This window comes from Erpetoichthys calabaricus, chromosome 9 (genome assembly GCF_900747795.2).
Source record: "Erpetoichthys calabaricus chromosome 9, fErpCal1.3, whole genome shotgun sequence".
Lineage (NCBI taxonomy): Eukaryota > Metazoa > Chordata > Cladistia > Polypteriformes > Polypteridae > Erpetoichthys > Erpetoichthys calabaricus.
The window spans coordinates 166,723,276-166,748,588 of NC_041402.2; the positions used below are offsets into that span (position 1 = coordinate 166,723,276).

At 41.2% G+C, this 25,313-nt stretch overlaps 1 protein-coding gene across 1 annotated transcript in view; it reads right to left on the reverse strand.

The window, feature by feature from the left end:
- Window positions 1–7,112: 7,112 nt before the first annotated feature.
- Window positions 7,113–25,313, reverse strand: part of lim2.1 (lens intrinsic membrane protein 2.1) — a 29,523-nt gene continuing 11,322 nt past the window's right edge. Inside the window, exons 3-5 of the mRNA XM_028808987.2 lie at window positions 23,110–23,259; window positions 21,767–21,901; window positions 7,113–7,245 (exon numbers count right to left, since the gene is read on the reverse strand). Of these exons, the coding sequence (XP_028664820.1) occupies window positions 7,184–7,245; window positions 21,767–21,901; window positions 23,110–23,259 (347 nt within the window). The 3' untranslated portion in view covers window positions 7,113–7,183. The remainder of the gene's footprint in view (window positions 7,246–21,766; window positions 21,902–23,109; window positions 23,260–25,313) is intronic.

A 25,313-nucleotide genomic window follows, 5' to 3' on the forward strand; every position in this document is an offset into this window, starting at 1 on the left:
AGACAGCTTTAGTAGTGAGACAATGGATTTTTCAGCAATTTTTTGCAGAAAATAGACAGATACAAATAAAATGAGATAATAATTGAGCTGTCTTGGTAAGTTCTCTTTCTTCTTACAGTATTTTTTAGCATGCTATTATGGAGAGTTTCTCCAAAGTGCCACGTCTTTCGTTACATTTCGGAAAATGCACTATGCATAACATTGGATGTTTATGTGAAAACTAGAAATACAAAGCATTGTCTTTTGCAGTTTGTATATCTTTAATCTAGAGTTAGCCCTCTGAGCACTTGTAGAGTTAAGTTAATGAAATTCTGGAAAGATAAATAAGTCATACATTTTGATTTAATCAGCTTTAAACACTAATATATATATATATATTATATTTAAGTGAGAAACATCTGCAATTCGGGTATAACAGGTTGGCATCAATACTTATAAAATGAGTTTGTCCTCCTACAGATAGTAATACTTGGTTTATGAGACATAAGAAGCAGTTAGTGTTGTTACATTTTCATTGAGTCAGAATTACAGGAGTGAGGAGAAGGTTGGAAACAGAAATGTAGTACATTTTGATCATGAAAATGAATCTGTTTGGATAACAGACATATTTAAGGGATGTCCATGTCCCCATGTTTAAGAGATTCATTGTAATTGTTGGAATGGGACACTGGTAAAAATAAAGGTTCCAAAATGAGTATGGTTTATATAGTTCCTTGTAGAGCCATTGATTTGCCAGAGAATGATTTAATTCTGTGAAGGGTTCTTTGTATATGAACTTGGGGTTTTAGGCTTTGAATTGGTCTCCAATAAAACTTCTTAAAATGTCTAGTATGCTATTTAATAGGGTATCGACAGATCAAGAAAACATGAACTTAGCCTGTGTGATTGTATGCAGTGAGGGTCCCACTGGTATTTATAAATCTATTATCTATTCATGGTTGTTTATGGAGCCTATGTGGAACCTTCACATGGATGGTTCTTTAGGGCAACAAAATGTTTCTGCTATGGCATCACTCTGAAGAACCACTCGGACCCCTTTATTTTCAAGAGTGCAAACTTATGACTGCTGCCATTGTTTTAAAGTAAAAATAATATTAAACAGCGGAAAAGTTAATGTAATGCCTTATTTACAGTCATATGAAAAAGTTTGGGAACCCCTCTCAGCCTGCAAAATAATTGCCTCTACTTTCAACAACAAAGATAACAGTGGTATGTCTTTCATTTCCTAGGAACATCTGAGTACTGAGGTGTTTTCCAAACAAAGATTTTTATTGAAGCAGTATTTAGTTGTATGAAATTAAATCAAATGTGAAAAACTGGCAGTTCAAAAATTTGGGTCCCCTTGTAATTTCACAGATTTGAATGCATGTCACTGCTCAATGCTGATTACTTGCAACACCAAATTGGATGGATTAGCTCATTAAGCCTTGAACTTCATAGACAGGTGTGTCCAATCATGAGATATAAAGGTATTTAAGGTGGTCAATTCCAAGTTGTGCTCCCTTTGACTCTCCTCTGAAGAGTGACAGCATGGGATCCTCAAAGCAACTCTCCAAAGATCTGAGAACAAAGATTGTTCAGTCTCATGGTTTAGGGGAAGGCTACAAAAAGTTATCTCAGAGGTTTAAACTGTCAGTTTCAACTGAAAGGAATGTCATCAGGAAATGGAAGGCCACAGGCACAGTTGCTGTTAAACCCAGCAGGTCTGGCAGGCCAAGAAAAATACAGGAGCAGCATATGTGCAGGATTGTGAGAATGGTTACAGACAACCCACAGATCACCTCCAAAGACCTGCAAGAACATTTTGCTGCAGATGGTGTATCTGTACATCGTTGTACAATTCAGCGCAATTTGCACAAAGAACATCTGTGTGGCAGGGTGATGAGAAAGAAGCCCTTTCTGCACTCACACCACAAACAGAGTCGCTTGTTGTATGCAAATGCTCATTTAGACAAGCCAGATTCATTTTGGAACAAAGTGCTTTGGACTGATGAGACAAAAATTGAGTTATTTGGTCATAACAAAAAGCGCTTTGCATGGCAGAAGAAGAACACCGCATTCCAAGAAAAACACCTGCTACCTACTGTCAAATTTGGTGGAGGTTCCATCATGCTGTGGGGCTATGTGGCTAGTTCAGGGATTGGGGCCCTTGTTAAACTCGAGGATCGGATGAATTCAACCCATTATCAACAAATTCTTCAGGATAATGTTCAAGCATCAGTCACAAAGTTGAAGTTACGCAGGGGTTGGATATTCCAACAAGACAATGAGCCAAAACATAGTTTGAAATCTACAAAGGCATTCATGCAGAGGGAGAAGTACAATGTTCTGGAATGGCTGTCACAGTCCCCTGACTTGAATGTCATCGAAAATCTATGGGATGATTTGAAGCAGGCTGTCCATGCTCAGCAGCAATCATATTGAACTGAACTGGAAAGATTTTGTATGGAAGAATGGTCAAAAATACCTCCATCCAGAATCCAGACACTCATCAAAGGCTATAGGAGGCGTCTAGAGGCTGTTAGATTTTCAAAAGGAGGCTCAACTAAGTATTGATGTAATATCTCTGTTGGGGTGCCCACATTTATGCACCTGCCTAATTTTGTTATGATGCATATTGCATATTTTCTATTAATCCAATAAACTTAATGTCACTGCTGAAATACTGCTATTTACATAAGGCATGTCATATATTAAAAGGAAGTTGATACTTTGAAAGCTCAGCCAATGTTAAACAAAAATCCAAAGAATTAAGAGGGGTTCCCAAACTTTTTCATATGACTGTGAATAAGGAGACAGCATCATATCCAGACTATGACTTCTACACTTTGTTCTTTCATATAAGGTCTGTGACAAATGTCCGGGGACATTGCCCCACCGGGACGCCGGGAGAAGGGAAGGACCAGGAGAGGAGCAGTATTTTCCCCAGAACATAAGAAGGCAGCCTTCCTGGGTTGTATGGGGGCCACAGAGCCAGAACGCTCAACCCTGTGGGGGGACGTGGCCACCGTCGGGGGACACCTGGACAGCTACGGAACGGTGGTTGGCAGCACTTCCGCCACACTCAGAAGTGCCGCCGGATGTTAATCAAGAAGCACCTGGAGCACTTCCAGGTGTAGTATAAAGGAGGCCGCCGCACTCCACTCAAAGCCGGAGTCGGGAGGGAGAAGGCAGGAACATCAGAGTGAGGAGGAGGTGGCTGAAGAGGGAAAAGAAAGAAAGAAAGAAAGAAAGAAAGAAAGAAAGAAAGAAAGAAAGAAAGAAAGAAAGAAAGAAAGAAAGAAAGAAAGAAAGAAAGAAAGAGAGAAAAAGAGAAAGAAAGAAAGAAGAGACTGAGTTGGCTGAATTAGGCATTGTGGTGCTGTTTATCATATTTAGATTAATAAACGTGTGTATATTCAAGACATTTGGTGTATGTCTGTCTGTGGCCGGGCTGGTATATCACAGGTCCTATTCCGACCCTGTTTTCCCCTTTATATTCTTTATTGTACAGACTTAACCAAAATGCCTCAGATCCCATACACTTACCAATCTGTAGTCAGATACAGTACAATCAGGTCTTTATCTATAACTTCAGGCAATTAGACAAAGTGAACAAACAGGCAGGGGAAAGAGCTACACTTTTAACTAGGTATTATGGGTAAGGTCTGTGACACAATGTCTTATCACCATTACTGTTTACTCTGTACACAAGTGACCTGAGACAGAATAATGACCACTGCTCCATTATCAAGTATGCGGATGACACAATGATCATAGGACGCATATCTGGGGAGGATGAAAGCCACTATCTATATCAAGTGGACTGTATGGTAAACTGGTGCAATAACAATGGTCTCACTCTGAATGTAAAAAAGACCAAAGAAATGATATTTGATTTTAAGAGACAGAAATCTGTATGTTCACCTATTGTAGTTCTGGGAGAGGAGGTAGAAATAGTGACTGAATATAAATATTTAGGAACTTCCCTAGATAACAATCTTAACTGGAATACAAATACAAAAAAAATATTTTCTAAATGCAACCAGCACTTATTTCTCCTCCATAAACTCAAACTATTTAAAGTAGACAAGGACCTCATGTTGTCCTTTTATCGCTGTATGATCCAGTCTGTGATCACTTTCAGTTTCATTGCCTGGTTTAATAGTCTGACAAATCAAAACTCAAAAAAGCTCCAGCAGATTACGAAGTATGCAACTGAAGTTATTGGGGCTGATGTAGATGATTTGACTAGTGTGTGTCAGAGGGCAATGTTAAAGAAACTGGAAATCATCTCAACTGATGACAGACATCCATTACACGTAGAACTAAAGTTCAGTAAATCAGGAAGGATAGTCGCTTTGAAAACCCACACAAATTGCTCCAGAAACTCATTTCTTCCTAGTGCCATACGAATCTTCAATAAGAAATATCGGAGATAACGATTAAGGTTTTGATATATATCCTGTTACCTTTTTTTTTTTTTTTTTTTTGGTGTAAATATGTATTATCTAACTGCCTTACCTTAATCTTTCTTGTTTCTATTTGTCTGTTTTATTTCATTCTGTCTGTTATTAGATGCAACTGAGAAGGCAAATTTCATGTTTTCTTGTGTAAACATGACTAAATAAAGAAACTTTAAACCTTTAAACTTTAAGGAGACGTGAAGCAAAATGACACCTTTCTTGGCTAACTGAACAGATTACAACATACAAGCTCTTGAGGCACCTCAGGCCCCTTCTTCAGGCAAGTTTTAGTACTTCAAATCGCTACACTTCTCATTGCATCCATAATGGCTAACATGGTACAATACTCTACTATTATACTGTAGGTAATACATTATATTAGAATTAGTACCATATAAGTAAATAGAATGTGACTTTTTAAACCAAGACCATATAATTTAATAATTCTAGATGTGTAATTTCAGGTAGTGCAATTACTTATACTTGAATTTGATTCTTCCTGGTCAGCTCATCATCTGCACAGGCAGCCTGCTTTCTTCAGGTCATCATCAGGGCTGCTTTTATGAAGATGCACCATGGCAGAGAGAGCCTGCTTTTGCAAGCCTCTCTCCTTATTGCCCCTGTGTAGCTCCTGACAGACATACAGTACCTTCCGGGCATTCACCAGTTGGATAGCTCAGGCACAGACCCCAAACCTCAAGTAATTTTGTTCCTTTTCGGCATCTTTCAAAAAAAAAGTCATTAATCAATAAAAGTAACCCTCTCTGTCACAGGTGGTGAACAAATTCAGTCATAAATACCAGCATTCCTAAAGGTCTGGTGGTAGAGAAAAACTGGTTGTCCATTTACCTTTCTCTTTAAACAGTATAAGAAATAAAATTCTAAATCTACGAATAAGGACATACAAAATATTTACTAACTTGTATGCAACATTTCACTCCACCATAACCTTACTGCTTTAAATTTTATAAAGTAAAATATACACTGGAGTTTCATTTTTAAATCATGAAAAAATTATGATACTATGAGGTTGCTGATCATGAACATGATAATATTTCTGATGTTTGAAATTTTACAGGTGGCCTTTTTAAAGCCACTCCCAGAAGGTTAAAAATGACAACTTACAAACATAAGCATATGGGATATCAAATTAGACTATTTCTAGGTTAGTGGTTATGAATATGATGTTATTTTTGATTTTTAATTTTAGTAGGGACCTAGCCCTCTAAGGACTGCTATCAGAGGGTGACAAATGACAAATTTCTATTACAATTGAGAATATTTAGACTTTAAACATTGTCACAGGAGGCTGGGGGACAGACCCAGCTGGGACGCCTGGAAGGATTGGGAGGTGGCATATTTGTCCTCTGGGCCACGAGGGGGCAACCGCCCTGGATCGGGAGAGGACCATAGGAGAGGAGCAAGGAGGCTCAAGTCCGTTGGGGCCTGTGGCCACCACCAGGGGGTGCCCCGAGCTATCATGGAACCCGGGAAATGTTCACTTCTGCCACACCCGGGAAGATGGAGGAAGATCCTTCCAGGGACGCCCGGAGTGCTTCCGGGTGCAAGAGCAGCACTTCCTCCACACCAGGAAGTGCTGCCAGAAGGACGTCATCAGGCACCTGGAGCACGTCCAGGTGAGAATAAAAGGGGTCGCCTTCCTACAATCAGGGAGCTAGAGTCGGGAGTGGGAGCAGGACGAAGATCCTGTGGAGGGAGGAAAGGCGGCCCACGGACATTTAAAGAAAAGCCCAGATTAGGGGTGATTAGTGCTGGGAGCACTGTGTGTATTGCTGGTGAAAATAAACGTGTACTTTTATAAAGATGTGGCCTCTGGTGGTGTCTAGTGGTGTCCGGGCATGTCTCACAACGTTTAAACTGAAGCAAATTGCTTAACATTTCAATTATATGACACGCGTTCTTGTTAATTATGCACTTCTACCTCATGAAGTAAATTGTTACAATTCTTATGAATACGCTGAATTAGGGCAGATTATGTTCTTTCAGATTTTTATCCTTTCATTTAATTTATTTAGTTAAATCACCATGGTGCCCTTCTTGTCTATCTTACTAATTTAAATTGCCTTAGGCAAACATATTTGCTTAATAAATACATTTACATGTAAAACAGGTGAAAGTATCAGTATGTGGTAAGTGACCTAAGACTTTGATGGTGTGTTGTTGGAAGTCTGGTGCTACAGTGAATATGGAGTCAGAAAGCTCAATGGAAAGTGGCAGAGAAACTGACAAAGCAGATGAGTATTTAAATGGTGTCAGAAATTAGAAGAATCCCTATTGGTGGTGTTTAAGCGTCAGAGAAGAGCACTAAGGAGAATTGATTGGATTTGACATCTTTCATAAATAAACACCAATACAGATAGATAGATGGCTTGTGAGGTTCTCCTAGTGTGGCTCCTCTTGGGAATTTCTGCTTATACTTCTTTTCTCACTCTGCTGTTTTCATATGCTACAGATGGAGTGTTCCTTTATAGATAGGAGTATAAAAAAATTCAAAAATTGGCTAACATATACTCTACATGACCATGAGTTGGACTTCATTGCACACCAGAAATGATACAGGTTAGCCATTTTGTTCAAGGCTCAAGGCATATACCGAAAATGCATTCCTGTATCTTTACATTTTATTATCATGTTGTATTTATTAATACAGCTTTTTCAATATTCAGTGACAAAATTTGATGCAGCCTCCTTGTCTTTGAACATGCGCATTGGTTCTTCTAGCGAGTGTTAAGGCTTCTGTGACTCTCATGCATGCGGTAGGCACACATGTAGAAGATACCTAGAAAACATTTAAAAAAAAAAATTAAAGAAGAGGTATAACAAGTGAGCATTTTCATTCTCTATAATAGCATTATAGAGTTTAACAAGATATTTCTCTCCATCCATCCATTATCCAACCCCCTAACTACAGGGTTACAGGGCTCTGCTGGAACCAATTCCAGCCAACACAGGGCACAAGGCAGAAGACTAACCCCAGGCAGGGCGTCAGTCAGTCCACCACAGGGCACACACACACACTAGGGACAATTTAGAATCGCCAATGCACCTAACCTGCATGTCTTTGGACTGTGAGAGGAAACTGGAGTACCCAGAGGAAACCCACACAGACACGGGGAGAACATGCAAACTCCACACAAGGAGGACCCAGGAAGTGAACCCGGGTCTCCTAACTGCGAGGCAGCAGTGCTACCCACTGCACCACCGTGCTGCCCAGATATTTCTATCACAAGCTTTATTATATAAAAAGCTGGATGAGTGGAGTGGTACAGTGGTAGTGCTGCTGACTCATAATAAGGAGACCGGGGTTCGTGTCCCAGCGTGGAGCTTACATGTTTTCTTTGTGTCTGAGTCGGTTCTCTCCTATAGTCCAAAGACTTGCAGGTTAGGTAAACTACCACTGCATGTGTTCACCATGTGAGGACTGGTGCACTGTCTTGTGGCTGATGGTTATTAGGATATTCCTCAGCTTCCCTGTGACCCACCCTGGGCATGCATGCATTGGTGTTAAACTTCTTGAAGAGATACTAACATAGCCTGCCACAGGTTTTATCACAAAACTGTAGCAACCAGTAAATTATTTCCTTTTCGAGTATGTTTGCAGTATTCAAATTGTGCAAAATATAATTTAGATGCATAAAGGTAAGCAAAACAACAAGTGCCATTTAAAGCAACTTTTCTATGTCTGCTGTGTGTGACTTGTCTATGAAGGGCAACCAATGAGGAGTGAGACGTTGAGTAGGATCCAATCAGGAATATGCCATGTAATAAGCTTAAACAACTCTGGGTTTGTGTTTTTAAGAACTGTGTTTTCACCATCCACACTGCAGTACTGTGCCTGTACTTTCAGAACTGTATGGCTCTGGAGAGTGTTTTTAAAAGTCTCCATTTTCAGGGATTAAAAATGCCAGAGGAGTGTGGAGGTAAGATAAAAACAGAGAAAGTAATGTCTGCATTTTTAGATAAAAACATAGTAGTGTAGACATAGCCTAAGACAATACACATGCTTTGTATTGTATTACAGAAAAACATAAGTATCAAATTATGAAATGAAAACTGAATAGTTATACCTGGAAACACTTTTGTATGTATTCACGTGGTCTTCCACAATTCAGTAAGGTGTTTGGAGCCCTGAAAAGGGTATGAGGATGCAGGATCTGTTCTGACAGCTTTTACTGTAAGGTAGGAATCAGCCCTGCATATCCAGTCCAGATCATCACAGCATTCTCTCAAATGCAGGGCTAATTCAGATACACCAGTCACTCCATTTTGTACATCCTTGTATAATTTGCTAGAAATAATTAACTTTACAACCAGGAGGAGTCCTTGGGGTGGACTTAGGGCATGCTGAGGAGACTGGAAAATGGGACAGACTCAGGATGCACAGGAGTGGAGAGGGTGGAAGGGAAAAGGGACATCTGGGTAGCTTTACTTAGTCTGCTGCCCCCATGAACAGGACCATGATTAAGAATAAGTAATATAGGATTTATTTTTATAGATCAAGCACAGTAATAGCTAAAAGAAAGGAAATATGAAAGCTATTATAATTTTTTTGAGTAGGTTTACAGATTTATAGGGTCATTATTGTTACAATAATACGGACATTCTTACTTGCTTACTTGCATGTAATAATCAAAATACAGCACATTGCCACTCTACATCACCATGATTAGTGAGTGTAACCGCCTTATCTTCAAAGTTCTGTCTTCCTTAATTGAAAACTCTCAGAACATGTTAAAATACCACGGTTTTGTCTGGCCCATGTCCCTATATTTAGTTTTCCTTATTGTTTTTTATTTATCTTCTTGGTCTTCTTTAGTTTTGTTCATTATTTTTCATTTATTTCCTTTGTCTTTATAAGACCAAATGAGGTATTCACTCCATGTATACATGACATGCAGTGTCATGTACTATAATCGAATTTTTGTGACAGTATTCACTTTTAAAGGTACAAAGAAATGAGAAGAAGAAATGGATGGATCAACATATACAATTGAAGGTTTCCTTTAACTATGTAAACATTAAAGAATGGAAAATTGATAAAAAGATGTGCAGACAAATACAAACCAACAAACTCATTAACTGTGTAGTGCTGATAAATGGGTGTTTTTTGTGTGGCTGCCCATTATCAAAACAACTGTGACCCTGTCATGCATGAAAACCCCAGAAGGTTGCCATTTCTAATATCCTCATGATGCATTTTAAGACACTTAAAAATGTAGTCTTGTAAATTCATTCTTTGAATTGCACATAAAAGCAGGGCACATTGGTGTTACCTATCCAGTTTAAATGGCATTTGCACCTTACTTAGAGAGTCAGATGGGGAGAGGGGTGATGATAGAGCGCCTGCGCTTATTCAGTGCAGCAGGGACAATGCACATGTTGTTCTTTTTTTCTTTCAGTACACGTGGCTTCCCTGTTTATTTCTATATCTAGTGACTTCTCTGCCTGTCTGTCTCTCTATTACGCAGTGCTCTGTCTGTCTGTGTGTTATGGATCTTAAAAATAAGTTATAAGGACAGTTGTTCCTGTTAATTGCAGTCTCAATTGTTAAAAAAATATTTTAAAAGGAACATCCCACATGAAAATATAACGATCTCAGTAACTGACAGTGCATACCAATGTATAAATTTTATGTCCGTTTGAGGTTTAAAAGAAAAGAAAAAAAAAGCAACACTTCATCCTCAGCGGGGAATCGAACTCAGGTCTATGAGGCAAAGAAAAGCTGCTCTGCGAAAAGAGGCAAATCTTAGCGTGCTACGCCACAGAAGCTGTTGAATCATTCTTGAAGCTTTTATGAAAGTGTTTATTTGATCTTTGGAACTCAAGCTTTACATATTCTATAGTTTATGCCTACTACATTTTGTAACATTTATTACTAAAATATGAAAAAGTTTCTGTTTTAACAATGTGTTTACACAGATTACTTTAGAAACGGAACACGCATTTCATGCGTGTCTTCCAAATAACGATCTATCATTTCCACTGTAAAACTCCACTTCACTCCCAGGTAAACAATCAAGGCGTGAGCTGGGAAAAGTTCGCTCACGTTCTAAGTCGGTGGGGGGATGGAATAGCTGGCTGCTGGCAGCTTGTCTTTTATCAGCACATTTAGAGGACAAAGGATGCTGGCGGAGAGGTGTGAACGGATTTAAGAAGCGATTTAAGGTGGGCCGGATATACGAGTTTTTTCGTAAGCTCTGGTAATTCTAGTGTTAATGCCATCAGCAGGTTAATATTTAGTTATGGTAGAGTTATAGCATATATTTAGCAAAGTTACTGGCATGATATACCATGCACTCAACATTGCACTTGCTAGATGTGTAATGCTAAATCATTATGAAGTCTGTTCAAAAGATACGGATATTGAATAGCCCACACTAAGATCTACTCGGAGACTAAAGTCATATATTTGCCTACTCCAGAGCTAATTTACTATCCTAAAAACCTCAGGTTAAAGTTATTATGCTTGAGGATGTGACCTTCAATCTTTGCCAATGATTCATTTTGGAGAATAACATATTTTTGGATTGTAACTAAGTATTTATCCATCCATCCATCCATCCATTATCCAACCCGCTATATCCTAATTACAGGGTCACGGGGGTCTGCTGGAGCCAATCCCAGCCAGCACAGGGCACAAGGCAGGAGACAAACCCCAAGCAGGGTGCCAGCCCACCGCAGGGTGCGCACACACACACCAAGCACACACTAGGGACAATTTAGAATCACCAATGCACCTAACCTGCATGTATTTGGAGTATCAGGAGGAAACCCACGCAGACACGGGGAGAACATGCAAACTCCATGCAGGGAAGCGAACCCGGGTCTCCTAACTGCAAGGCAGCAATGCTATCCACTGCGTCACCGTACTAAGTATTTCATTTCCATCACTAATATTTTCAAAATACAGTGAATTCAGAAAGTATTCTGACCACTTCACTTTCTGCACAATCAATCCACTCACAATAACCTATAATACAAAGATCAAACATGTTTACAGGCAGGTTTTCAAATTTATTAAAATCAAAAACTGGTATCTCTAATGTATTTAAGTATTCAGATCCTTTTTTTTGGCACTACAAACTGTGGCCTGGTGCATCCTTTTTGCTACTTGAGATGTGTTTGGACTAACGTGATTTTAGTCCACTTATACCAAACTGAATTAAGTTTATTAGGAAAGAACACACCTTTGTAAATAAAATTCCACAATTCATACTGCATGTCAGGAGAAAAAAACAAGCCATGAAGTCCAAGGAGCTCTCTGTATACCTGTGTGATCAGTTTGCGGTGTAGCATATATTAGAGCAAGGGTATAAAGCCATTTCTAAAGCATTGAGTGTCACCAGGGGCACAGTGGTCACAATAACTATGAAATGGAAGAAGTCTGGAAGCACCAGGACTCTTCCTGGAGTCCAAGAGCCTGTCTGTTCAAACTGACCAACTGGACAAGACAGGTATTAGTCAAGAAGAGGACCAAGAACTCAATGGTCACTTTAATTAACAGAGCTTCAGAAGTTCTCTGCTGAGATGGGAGAACTTGAGTAGTGTTCATGTTCTCGGCTGGAGCTATTGTAGGTCTGTTTGTGACCATTGCAGAATTCCAAAGGACTATGTGAGCATTGGTATGATGTATGTTCTGATGGCTTCAATTGTATAACGCGTGTTTTTAGTATTAGTGAAAGATGTGATGTATATTTTTGTATAAGAGTATATTTAATTTGTTTGTTTTTAATGAGTTTGTCCTGTTGGAACCCAAGACATTTGTATAATTCATCATCTGCAGTGGCCATAATTTGGTTACTGTTTTCAACGGTATAGTCACTTTCTCTAAGGATTCCTTTTTCTTCATTAATTGTTTTACATTTGTCCAGTCCAAACTGCATTTGTGTGTCTTGTGAATATGTTTTTATTATTTCTACTAACTGTTACAATTGTTTGTTTGTTCCTGCAAATATCTTTATGTCGTCCATATAGAAGAGCTGTGATATGGTTTATGGTTGGGGTTGGTTTTTGACTTTGTTGATCTCCACAATGTGTGTTGTTTAATCTGTGTGATAAGTGAGACAGAGGCAGAGAGGGTTAAGTGAAGTGGAAGATTCCTCATTGTCTTTGTATTGAGTCTCTATGTACTGATGTGTTGTTACTACATACACGCAGTGTCCCATTAGTGTTTGTAGGCAGTGTGTGAGTTTGTGGAGTATCTTGTAGAAATGTAATATTTGTACTAGCTATGTGTGCAAGACATTTTCAAATGCTTTTTTGTAGTTATTATTACCAGTAATGGCACACTGCATGATAACGTGCCGTGAATACACTTGACTTGAGGATTCATAGTATTCATCCTCTTTCTCTGTACGTTTAGCATTCGTTTGCTCAGAGGTTGATGCGCTTGCTGCTTCATGAGCAGATCTTCTTTTCTCCACCCTAGTGGCCTGCTTCTTCTCTTCTTTCATTGGCATCTTTTGTGTTAAAACTGATTAAGTCAGTGTTTGTGTTGCAATTACTTAGTACGTTTTTCTTAATTTTTCACTTAAACTGGCACTTAAATGTTCAATCTGCCTCAAGAATGATTTAATATATGAAGAGGTAGGGGAAGTGACAGCGAAGGTGGTAGGGAATGAGAGCGGCGCCCGTACACATGCGCCACACGGCCGCTCTGCTGCCCACTGCAGAGAGTTGATTCTACTATAAGATAAAATAAAAATAAACAGAGGAATAACCTTGGAGGTCAATCATCACCTCGAAAGTGGATAGTAGACGTCACGTAGTATATGTGTGCCAAATTTCAGGTCAATAGTTCAAACGGCTTGCGAGCTACAGTGTGATTTAAAATCCCGGACAGACAAACAGACAGCCACGGTACCGTATTATATATAAAGATTGTTATTGTTAATAATAATAATAATAATACCATTGGATATCATGGTTCTATGTAGTAAGAATCTGCTGTTAAAAATATTTTATAGTTTGTTTGAATTTGTTTCCTTTTTTCCAATATGTCTACCATTTAATAATGGATTTCCCAAGCAACGTGATTCACAGGTGAATAGACACACACTGTAGTCTTTCCTGCCACCCCTGCAAAAAGGCAGCACGCAATCGTCATATCCAGAGCCATTAATGCTACAAAAATCAATTGGAACCGAACTCCCACTGCACAATGATAAAACGGCCTGGAAAAAAATGGATAAAGGTATGAGAAACAGGCCACCCTTGGTATCTCAATAAAACCTCACAAAAAATAATGAAAGAATTCAAGTATAAATGCACTTGGCAGGCTGGCCTCTGGCACATATTTTAGAAATCCAAACTTGTCCATTTTATAGCAACTTTTAGTATTATAAAAGCATAACGTTGTTTGGGATGTCTTTTTTATTTTGTTAATCCATCCGTCCATTATCCAACCAACTATATCCTAATTGCACAGTCACAGGGGTCTGCTGGAGCCAATCCCAGCCAACACAGGGCGCAAGGCAGGAAACAAACCCCGGGCAGGGTGCCAGCCCACCGCAGTTATTTTGTTAATATCACTAATAATAATTTTGCATGTAAAATTCATCCATCCACTCCCCTCACCAACAGTCTGGCCAAAGATTTTGAGAATGACACAAATATTAATTTTCACAAAGTTTGCTGCCTCAGTTTTTATGTTGGCAATTTGCATTTACTCCCTAATGTTTTGAAGAGTAATCAGTCCCCCTTTGCCATGAAAACGAACTTAATCCCAAAAACCCATTTCCACTGCTGTTGTGAAGATGGTTTCAGGGCACCCAAGAAAGTCTAGCAAGCGCCAGGACTGTCTCCTATAGTTGATTTAGCTGCAGGATTGGGGAACCACCAATGGAGAGCTTGCAGGCAGGTGTGAGTGCATCTGCACACACGCACAGTGAGGCGAATACTTTTGGAGGATGGCCTGGTGTCAAGAAGGGCAGCAAAGAAGCCACTTCTCTCCAAGAAAAACATCAGGGACAGACTGATATTCTGCAAAAGGTACAAGGATTGGGCTGCTGAGGACTGCTGGGGTAAAGTCATTTTCTCTGATGAATCCCTTTTCCGATTATTTGGGGCAACCGAAGAAAATATTGTCCAGAAAAGAAAAGGTGAGAGCTACCATCAGTCCTGTGTTATGCCAACAGTAAAGCATCCTGAGACCGTTCATGTGTGGGGTTGCTTCTAAGCCAAGGAAGGGGGCTCACTCAAATTTTTGCCTAAGAACACAGCCATGAATAAAGAATGGTGCCAAAACATCCTCTGACAGCAACTTACCCAACCATCCAAGAACAGTTTGGTGACCAACAATGCCTTTTCCAGCATGATGGAGCGCTGTGCCATAAGGCAAAAGTGATAACTAATTGGCTCAGGGAACAAAACATCAAACTTTTGGGTCCATGGCCAGGAAAATCCCCAGAATTTAATCCTATTGAGAATCCCATTGTGGTCAATCCTCAAGAGGCAGGTGGACAAACAAAAACCCACAAATTCTGACAAACTCCATCCATCCATTTTCCAGCCTGCTGAATCTGAACACAGGGGGTCTACTGGAGCCAATCCCAGCCAACACAGGGCACAAGACTGCATGTCTTTAGACTGTGGGAGGAAACCCATGCAGACACGGGGAGAACATGCAAACTCCACGGAGGGAGGACCCGGGAAGCGAACCCAGGTCCCCAGGTCTCCCAACTGCGAGGCAGCAGCGCTACCCACTGTGCCGCCCCTGACAAACTCCAAGCACTGATTATGTAAGAATGGCTGCCATCAGTCAGGATTTGGCCCAGAAGTTCATAGACAGCATGCCAGGGCGAATTGCAGAGGTCTTGAAAAGAAGGGCCAACACTGCAAATATTGACTCTTTGCATAAATGTAATATAACTGTCAATAAAAGCCTTTGAAACTTATGAAATGATTTTAATTATACTTCAATATACCTTAGAAACATCTGACAAAAAGTTCTAAAAACATCGAAGCAGCAGACTTTGTGAAAACCAATACCTGACTCATTCTCAAACCTTTTAGCCACAACTGTATAGCCCAATTCAGAATTCAGAAGTCCATCGCCGGGCACGGTCATGCGCACATTCACATTCTGCCATGCTTAGACAATTTAGATATTTGTTTTTTCTGCAACATATTATCTTAGCAATGCCTGCTGTGAGATATAAACTTGGAGACTCTGTTTCTTTGTCATAGGCTGCTTTATTTTGTGTATTCAAAAGAAGGAAATTGAAAATGTTTCTTTGTGTTCTTTCATCATTGACTTTCTAATCCCACTTTCCTATTATAGAGGAAAGAGGAGCCAACACAGCATGAACTTATTCTGCCAACATTAATTTACTGTTAACAAGTATATCTCTGGGTTGTGAAAGGACACAATGGGTTAGAAATAACTCACTTGAATAGAAGAGAACATGCAAACTTCATGCAGATGAGAGAGCTTTCTGGAGCTGTAAGTTTGCGTTGTTGGCCACTTCACCACTGAGCGCCTAACTTTATAAATAGTGATGAGCAAATTAGTTGATAAGGAAATTACAGCAAAGAAAGGTTGACATAAAACAGCAAGGTCTATGAGGAGGAGGAAGCAAAAAATGGCTGGGAATACATGTGCTATCACTCCAGTTCAGAAACAATCATATTACCAAGATGTAGTATTAGTAGTAGTAGTACTAGTAGTAGTAGTAGTAGTAGTAGTAGCAGTCGTCACATATGAAATTCTTACTTGCATGTCTGGAAAATATGATTCTTTGTGTAAGTATATGTATGGGATACCCCACAATGGCTAAAGACAGGAACACCTAGAAGCCAGAAAGTGAGATGCGTCCTGGGCACCAGCATCTGATGTTCCTGCAGGACAGAGAAGCAACCTAATAGTTATCCAGAATGCTTGGCCCTCATAAAAAGAGAGTCAACAAAGCTGTTGAGAGTATGTTGACTGACAAAGAACATTATTATTCTATCCTTGGAGGTGAGAGTAGAGACCGAGTTGATCTGGCCCAGAAACTGGAAGTTATTGCAGCACTTGGCTGGAAGTGATTGGGTTCAAATTTCCTTGAGCCCATAGACTCATTGATCTTGGTGTTAGAATCACATGTGTTCAAATTTCCCTTCTTCTTATTTGCTACTTTGTTTTTTCCCTTGATTTTAATTATGTCATGTTATACCGTATATATTTAATTATATCAATACATTTTTTATTTTTGCATTTCTTGGCTTTTAAGCATTTTCTGGTTACAAGGGCTGATAAGAAAGCTTCTCCTCCATATTATTATGTTTAATTGTGACTAATCCTGTACAGGACACAAGTTAATTGCAGGGAATGCTCACACATACTCCAACATGTAACAAAATATAATATACCAGTAATGGTGTATTTTGTTAACCTGCAATGAATACACTTGACTGAGAGTGTTCTAGCTATTCTCACGCGATCAGCGTCTCTTTGTCATCTCTGGATGGCATTTTGTTCAGTCTCATTTGCTCTTGATATTGTCTTTTGCTCAGTGTCGGCCTGTCTTTGTTGTATGATCTGTTCTTTGCTTTCAGTTGCTCGAGCAATTCTCTTTCGCTCTGCATCAGCCTGTTGTAAATGCTGATTGTGCCCTTCATAGTTTTCATCCTCTTTCTCTGTACGTTTAGCATTCGTTTGCTCAGAGGTTGAGGCGCTTGCTGCTTCCTGAGCAGCTCTTCTTTTCTCCACCCTAGTGGCCCGCTGCTTCTCTTCTTTTGTTGGCATCTTTTTGCGTTAAAACTGATTAAGTTAGTTTTTGTGTTGCAAATACTTAGTACGTTTCCTTTAATTTTTCACTTAAGATGGCACTTAAGTCTTCAATCTGCCTCAAGAATGATTTAAGATATGAAGAGGTAGGGGAAGTGACGGCGAAGGTGGTAGGGATGAGAACAGCGCCCGTGCATATGCGCAGCATGGCCGTCCTGCTGCCCGTTGCCGAGAGCTGATTCTACAATAAAATAAAATGAAAATAAAAAGACTAATAATTCCAAAACTCTTCATTTTTAATATAAAACTGTAGTGTAGAGTTTCAGCATAGTATATGTGTACCAAATTTCAGGCTACAGGTTATTTGATTTTTGACCTTGACCTTCCTGGGTTGACCTTTGACCTTGGTGGTCAATCATCACCCCGAAAGCGGACAGTAGAGGTCACATAGTAAAAGTATTTCACATCAATAGGTTAAACGGTTTGCGAGGTACAGGTGATTTAAAATCCTGGGCTGACAAATGGACAGCCACGGTAGCATATTACATAAGAAGATACAGTGCATCCGGAAAGTATTCACAGCGCATCACTTTTTCCACATTTTGTTATGTTACAGCCTTATTCCAAAATGGATTAAATTCATTTTTTTCCACAGCATTCTACACACAACACCCCATAATGACAAAGTAAAAAAAGTTTACTTTAGATTTTTGCAAATTTATTAAAAATAAAATAATTGAGAAAGCACATGTACATAAGTATTCACAGCCTTTGACATGAAGCTCAAAATTGAGCTCAGGTGCATTCTGTTTCTCCTGATCATCCTTGAGATGTTTCTGCAGCTTAATTGGAGTCCACCTGTGGTAAATTCAGTTGATTGGACATGATTTGGAGAGCACACACCTGTTTATATAAGGTCCCACAGTTGACAGTTCATGTCAGAGCACAAACCAAGCATGAAGTCGAAGGAATTGTCTGTAGACCTCTGAGAGAGGATTGTCTTGGGGCACAAATCTGGGGAAGGTTACAGAAAAATTTCTGCTGCTTTGAAGGTCCCAATGAGCACAGTGGCCTCCATCATCCGTAAGTGGAAGAAGTTCGAAACCACCAGGACTCTTCCTAGAGTTGGCCGGCCATCTAAACTGAGCGATAGGGGGAGAAGGGCCTTAGTCAGGGAGGTGACCAAGAACCCGATGGTCACTCTGTTAGAGCTCCTGAGGTCCTCTGTGCTCGTCACGGATTGTCCATAACGAACACCATGTTCAAGCACAGGGGTGTTCATATGTGCACTTGGCACCAGGACACCCTAGGCCTCAGTTCGATGATCGACTTTGTGGTCGTGTCGTCGGACTTGCGGCCACATGTCTTGGACACTCGGGTGAAGAGAGGGGCGGAGCTGTCAACTGATCACCACCTGGTGGTGAGTTGGCTTCGATGGTGGGGGAGGATGCCGGTCAGGCATGGTAGGCCCAAACGTGTTGTGAGGGTCTGCTGGGAACGTCTGGCAGAGCCCCCTGTCAGAAGTAGCTTCAACTCCCACCTCCGGCAGAACTTCGACCACATCCCGAGGGAGGTGGGGGACATTGAGTCCGAATGGGCCATGTTCCGTGCCTCCATTGTTGAGGCAGCTGACCGGAGCTGTGGCCGTAAGGTGGTCGGTGCCTGTCGTGGCGGCAATCCCCGAACCCGTTGGTGGACACTGGCGGTGAAGGATGCCGTCAAGCTGAAGAAGGAGTCCTACAGGACCCTTTTGTCCTGTGGGACCCTGGAAGCAGCTGATAGGTACCGGCAGGCCAAGCGTAATGCGGCTTTGGTGGTTGCTGAGGCAAAAACTCGGGCGTGGGAGGAGTTTGGGGAGGCCATGGAGAACGACTTTCGGACGGCTTCGAGGAGATTCTGGTCCACCATCCGGCGTCTCAGGAAGGGGAAGCAGTGCAGTGTCAACACTGTATATGGTGGGGATGGTGCGCTGCTGACCTCGACTCGGGACGTTGTGGGTCGGTGGGGGGAGTACTTCGAAGACCTCCTCAATCCCATTAACATGCCTTCCAATGAGGAAGCAGAGTCTGGGGACTCAGGGGTGGGCTCCCCCATCTCTGGGACTGAGGTCACCGAGGTGGTCAAAAAACTCCTTGGTGGCAGGGCCCCGGGGGTGGATGAGATACGCCTGGAGTTCCTCAAGGCTCTGGATGTTGTAGGACTGTCTTGGTTGACACGCCTCTGCAACATCGCATGGACATCAGGGACAGTGCCTCTGGATTGGCAGACCGGGGTGGTGGTCCCCCTCTTTAAGAAGGGGGATCGGAGGGTGTGTTCCAACTACAGAGGGATCACACTCCTCAGCCTCCCTGGAAAAGTCTATTCAGGGGTCCTGGAGAGGAGGGTCCGTCGGATAGTCGAGCCTCGGATTCAGGAGGAACAGTGTGGTTTTCGTCCTGGTCGCGGAACAGTGGACCAGCTCTGTACCCTTAGCAGGGTCCTGGAGGGTGCATGGGAGTTTGCCCAACCAGTCTACATGTGTTTTGTGGACTTGGAAAAGGCATTCGACCGTGTCCCTCTGGGAATCCTGTGGGGGGTACTCCGAGAGTATGGGGTACCGGCCCCCCTGATAAGGGCTGTTCGGTCCCTGTACGATCGGTGCCAGAGCTTGGTCCGCATTGCCGGCAGTAAGTCGAACCCGTTTCCAGTGAGAGTTGGACTCCGCCAGGGCTGCCCTTTGTCACCGATTCTGTTCATAACTTTTATGGACAGAATTTCTAGGCGCAGCCAGGGCATTGAGGGGGTCCGGTTTGGTGGGCTCAGGATTGGGTCACTGCTTTTTGCAGATGATGTCCTGTTTGCTTCATCAGGCCGTGATCTTCAGCTCTCTCTGGATTGGTTCGCAGCTGAATGTGAAGTGGCTGGGATGAGAATCAGCACCTCCAAATCCGAGACCATGGTCCTCAGCCGGAAAAGGGTGGAGTGCCCTCTCAGGGTTGGTAGCGAGATCCTGCCCCAAGTGGAGGAGTTCAAGTATCTCGGGGTCTTGTTCACGAGTGAGGGAAGAATGGAGCGTGAGATCGACAGGCGGATCGGTGCGGCATCCGCAGTAATGCAGGCGCTGCATTGGTCTGTCGTGGTGAAAAAGGAGCTGAGCCGCAAGGCGAAGCTCTCAATTTACCAGTCGATCTATGTTCCTACCCTCACCTATGGTCATGAGCTATGGGTAGTGACCAAAAGAACGAGATCGCGAATACAAGTGGCTGAAATGAGTTTCCTCCACAGGGTGTCTGGGCTTTCCCTTAAAGATAGGGTGAGAAGCTTGGTCATCCGGGAGGGGCTGCTCCTCCGCATCGAGAGGAGTCAGATGAGGTGGCTCGGGCATCTGATCAGGATGCCTCCTGGACGCCTCCCTGGTGAGGTGTTCCGGGCTTGTCTAACCGGGAGGAGGCCCCGGGGAAGACCCAGGACACGCTGGAGGGACTATGTCTCTCGACTGGCATGGGAACGCCTTGGGATTCTCCCGGAAGAGCTAGAAGAAGTGGCCGGGGAGAGGGAAGTCTGGGCATCTCTGCTCAAGCTGCTGCCCCCGCGACCCAACCTCGGATAAGCGGGAGACAATGGATGGATGGATGGATGTATTCACAAGAAAATTTATGAACAAGCTTTCATTTTTATTTTTTTTTTTTAAAGAAGGCTGTTACTGTTTGCTTACCTGTTATATCATTAAGACAATAGATGGATCAACCTGATCGTACATATTTCTGTCAAAAACATTTAAACAGCAACTTTCTCTCTTCTGGACAATAAAACACCGTATTTCTAACTTACTAAATATAAATTCCTGCCTATTTTGAAGTAAGAGGAAGAGAGAAAACATATTGATTAAGAGCAGAAAATGTGTAGCAAATACTTGATTTTGGGTTATTTTCACATTAACTAGCATGAAGAATGAAGAAGACAGTGATTTCTCAGCTCAAAATATATTTCATATAATATTCTGAGCATGAAAAATACTTATGCCATAAAAAAATGCAACTTTTTTTTCAAGACAGTGTTTTTCACTACATGTGATATCTTGTAGAAACAGTTTGTGGTAGAGAAATTCCAGTATCAGAAATGGATTCAGCACACCAGCGTTGATACATAATTGTCAATTGTCTTTTCACTTCTTCACATTTGCAGCATGGTGGTGCAGTGGTAGCGCTGCTGCCTCGCAGTAAAGAGACCAGGGTTGGTGTTCTGGGTCCTCCCAGCATGGTGTTTTCTTGTTCTCCCCATATCTACATGGGTTTCCTCCAGGTGCTCTGGTTGCCACCCACAGTCTGAAGACATGTAAGTTAGGTGGCTTTCTGATACTAAATTGGCCCTCGATTTCTAGCTGTGTGTGTGTGTATATGAGTCCTGTCCAGGGTTTGTTCCTGCCTTGCACCCTGTGCTGGCTGGGATACAGTCCAGCACCCCCTGCGACCCTGTTCAGGACAAAGCAGGTTAGAAAAAGACTGATTTCTTCACATCCCAAATTACAGTTCATATAAATGATACCAGCAATACACATTTAATGTTATTTTTATACTTGTTATGTTAGTTGGAAAGTCCTCCCACAACATACCTGAAAAAAATGTGAGGACCACGGCCACCCAGCCAACAATGTAGGACCAGGAGAATCTCCAGTTTCCATACCGTTTTCCATAATAATTTACTGTGACACCAGTATAGATTGCCATGGCAAGCAAGACGAAAAAGCCTACAGAAGCAAAATCAGACAATTTTCAAAGAAGTATTCCAAAGAAAGCAATTTAGTATAAATAAGCTACGAAATCAATTTTGCATAGAAAGTATTGCTGAAGTGGTGCACAAGAGATCATACAGTAAAACAGTATGTGAGAAAGTTCTCAGCAGCAGAACATAAACACACTGGAGATTTACTGATGCCACAATCTAGGTGTAGCTTTTTGTATTGCGTTCTGTTTTCTCATTTTTTAGTCATGCATCTATTGATCATTTTCTTTAGAACATGGTGGCATTGAAAAGAAACACATAACATTTTTTACTGTAATTGATTTCCTTGATGTGAGGGTTGTTTTCTCACATTTTACTGTTTAAATATAACTCAACTATAACTACAGTTCCCTAATGGGTAAGAGCTGTTTGGATGGTGTCCTAAGTGTTACTCAAGGTACACTTCACATCTCAAATTCACTTGCTTTCCCCATTGAAACACATTGGGCGAAACTGTACTGTTACTCCATGTTCCTTAACTTCTATATGTTGAAACCACTTGTATCACATGTGAAATGTAGGTTCCTAACAGAACTTTACTGTGTAGATCAGTTTCTATGTGATTAACCAGCCGTAACACTTCATATCATTTGCATAACATTTGTCTTTAGAACAATGTCTAGGTAGCAGAGTTTGCAAAGTAGAACCCTTCCCTCAATACTTTTAAATTCATTATTTACTCCAAAAGTCTCCTAACTGATGCACAGTTCTTGTGCTGATGTTGCTTCCAGAGACAGTTTGGAACTCAGTTGTGAGTGCTACAACAGAGGACAGGTGATTTTTATGCACTATGAACTTCAGGATTGCGGTCCTGTTCTGTACGTTTGCCAGGTTTACCACTGTGTGGCTGAGCTGTTTGCTGCTTGTTGATGCCTCCACTTCACAATAATAGGACTTACAGTTTGCCAGGGCAAATCTAAGAAAAGCAGAAATTTCAGGTGACATTCTATGACAGTCTGACGCTAAAAGTCACTGAGCTCTTCAGTACAACTCACTTAACTGATGATGTTTACCAATAGAGATGTTACGGCTTTGTGCTGATTTTATGTGCTTGTTAACAATGACTGCGGCTGAAACACCTGAACTCAAGAATTCAGTGGATTGTCTACATACTTTTGGCCATATACTGTATTTTTACAGTTAAAAACTGTAGAATATGATGATGTTACTTACTTGAAGTAAAAAAGAGAATGCCAGCAGCAAAGGTTTTGTCAAACTTGTCAAAGGATGAGTAGTGAATAAAGGCCATGACTCCAAGGATGATGCCAATAAAGCAAGCCAAAATAGACAAGATCATGAAGGCTCGTGTTGCATCCCAGTAGGCTGTGTAAAAAAATATATAAATAAATGCATAACATAGAAAGAGAAAATGAAATGAACATCTGCACATTTATATTTTTGTTCAAGCCAACTTAATCTAATTCAAAGTTACGAGGACCTAAAGCTTATCCTGGCAGTATGCTGGACAAAACAGAAATCAGCCCTAGATGAAGCACCATTTTTCATTTTTTTAATGTGTATCGATTACAACACACTAAATTGATTTTAACAGAAAGTTTTTATAAAGGAATAAACAAGTGGAATGCTTCATGCACAAGTAAAAACAAATGAGTTCATATATTTTAAAATAGAAGAGTCAGATGTGCTTTAAGTCCTCAATACAATGAAGTCCAAAAAAAACCCCTGGACCTGATGGGATCTTACTAATTTTATTGAAAGACATCATCTATAAACCCTTATTTGGCATATTTCAGCAGTCACTTCAGAACGGACAAGTACCTACCTCAGGACTATCCATCCATCCATTTTCCAACCCGCTGAATCCGAACACAGGGGGTCTGCTGGAGACAATCCCAGCCAACACAGGGCACAAGGCAGGAACCAATCCTGGGCAGGGTGCCAACCCACCACAGGACACACACAGGCCAATTTAGAATCGCCAATCCACCTAACCTGCATGTCTTTGGACTGTGGGATGAAACCAGAGCGCTCGGAGGAAACCCACGCAGACACGGGGAGAACATGCAAACTCCATGCAGGGAGGACCCGGGAAGCGAACCCAGGTCCCCAGGTCTCCCAACTGCGAGGCAGCAGCGCTACCCACTGCGCCACCGTGCCGCCCACCTCAGGACTAGAAAGTTGCAAATGTTTCTCCTGTCTTTCTATTATAAAAAAAAAATCTTGGGATGGGATGAGACTTTTTTTTCCTGAGACGAGATGTGATCTTTTGAAGAAAGACAGAGAGACACTTTCACATCCTGCGAGACAGTCAAGACATGTCATACTTACAACCTTTGGAAGCAAGTCCTGTCATCTAACCTCTTAGTTATTGGAATGCTTTTGGCAGACACACTTCCTGTGCTCTCATCTCTTAAAAATTCGGGGCCGGAAAAAGACAAAGTAGAAAGTTGTAAAGAATTCAAAAACGTTGGCACGAGACACATGCAGAGCAGGTTAGAGATAATGGAAGTAGGAAAATTAGAAAGTCTCAAAAAAATGATAGTAAAGATTGCATTAGCATAAACAAACGGAAAATATTACTCCGTGAAATAACGGAACAGTGAAAAGAGATCGAATAGTGTTTGAGGATGTCTGGGGGAGAAGAGAGACAAGGCAGTGAGACAAAAGGACAGGTGCTGTACAGGCTTTTAAATGTTTGAAGCGCCGCACAAAATGCAGATCACGCGGCACGGCAGCAGCAGCAGCAGCAAGCCAGCAGCTGATCGAGCAAAGAGTATAGAAGGAAAAAAATGTATACATTAGGCATAAATAGCATATTAGCATAAATAGCCATAAAAGTAATTAAAAGCTTCTGAAACATTAGATTAAGCATACATTAGAATGTTAAGCAAATAAGATATAGGTCAAGCAAATGGTTAACTAAAAAACCAGTCAAATTGCATTATTTTTTAAGCCTGAAGGAAAGTTACCAGTATTAAGAAAGCAAGAAGAGAACAGGACAAAAATGATGCACAGAAACTAACCGCGGACAAGATAAGAAGGCAAGAGAACATCTGTTCTCATGGAGGCCAGAAAACAAGGAGCAATACCAGTAACAAAATGCAGGAACAATGGTTTTAGTAGGCACATAAGAAGCCAGCTGGAATAGTGAATCAGCAAAGATGGCAAAAAAAGGCATTGCTGCCAAGGTCAGATGATGTAATGTATGGAAAATAACAAACTATATTCTAGCATAAATAAGTTTAGAAAATTAGTAATACTAGCATTTAACCTAAGTACAGAAATTAAATGTAAATCAAGCATGCCAAGCAAATGATTAAATAAAGCCACATGCCATATTTCTTTTAAAATTAAAGCTTAGCTTCAGGCCACCATTATAATATAGTTTGAAAGGCTTAGGAAAAGAAATGACACAA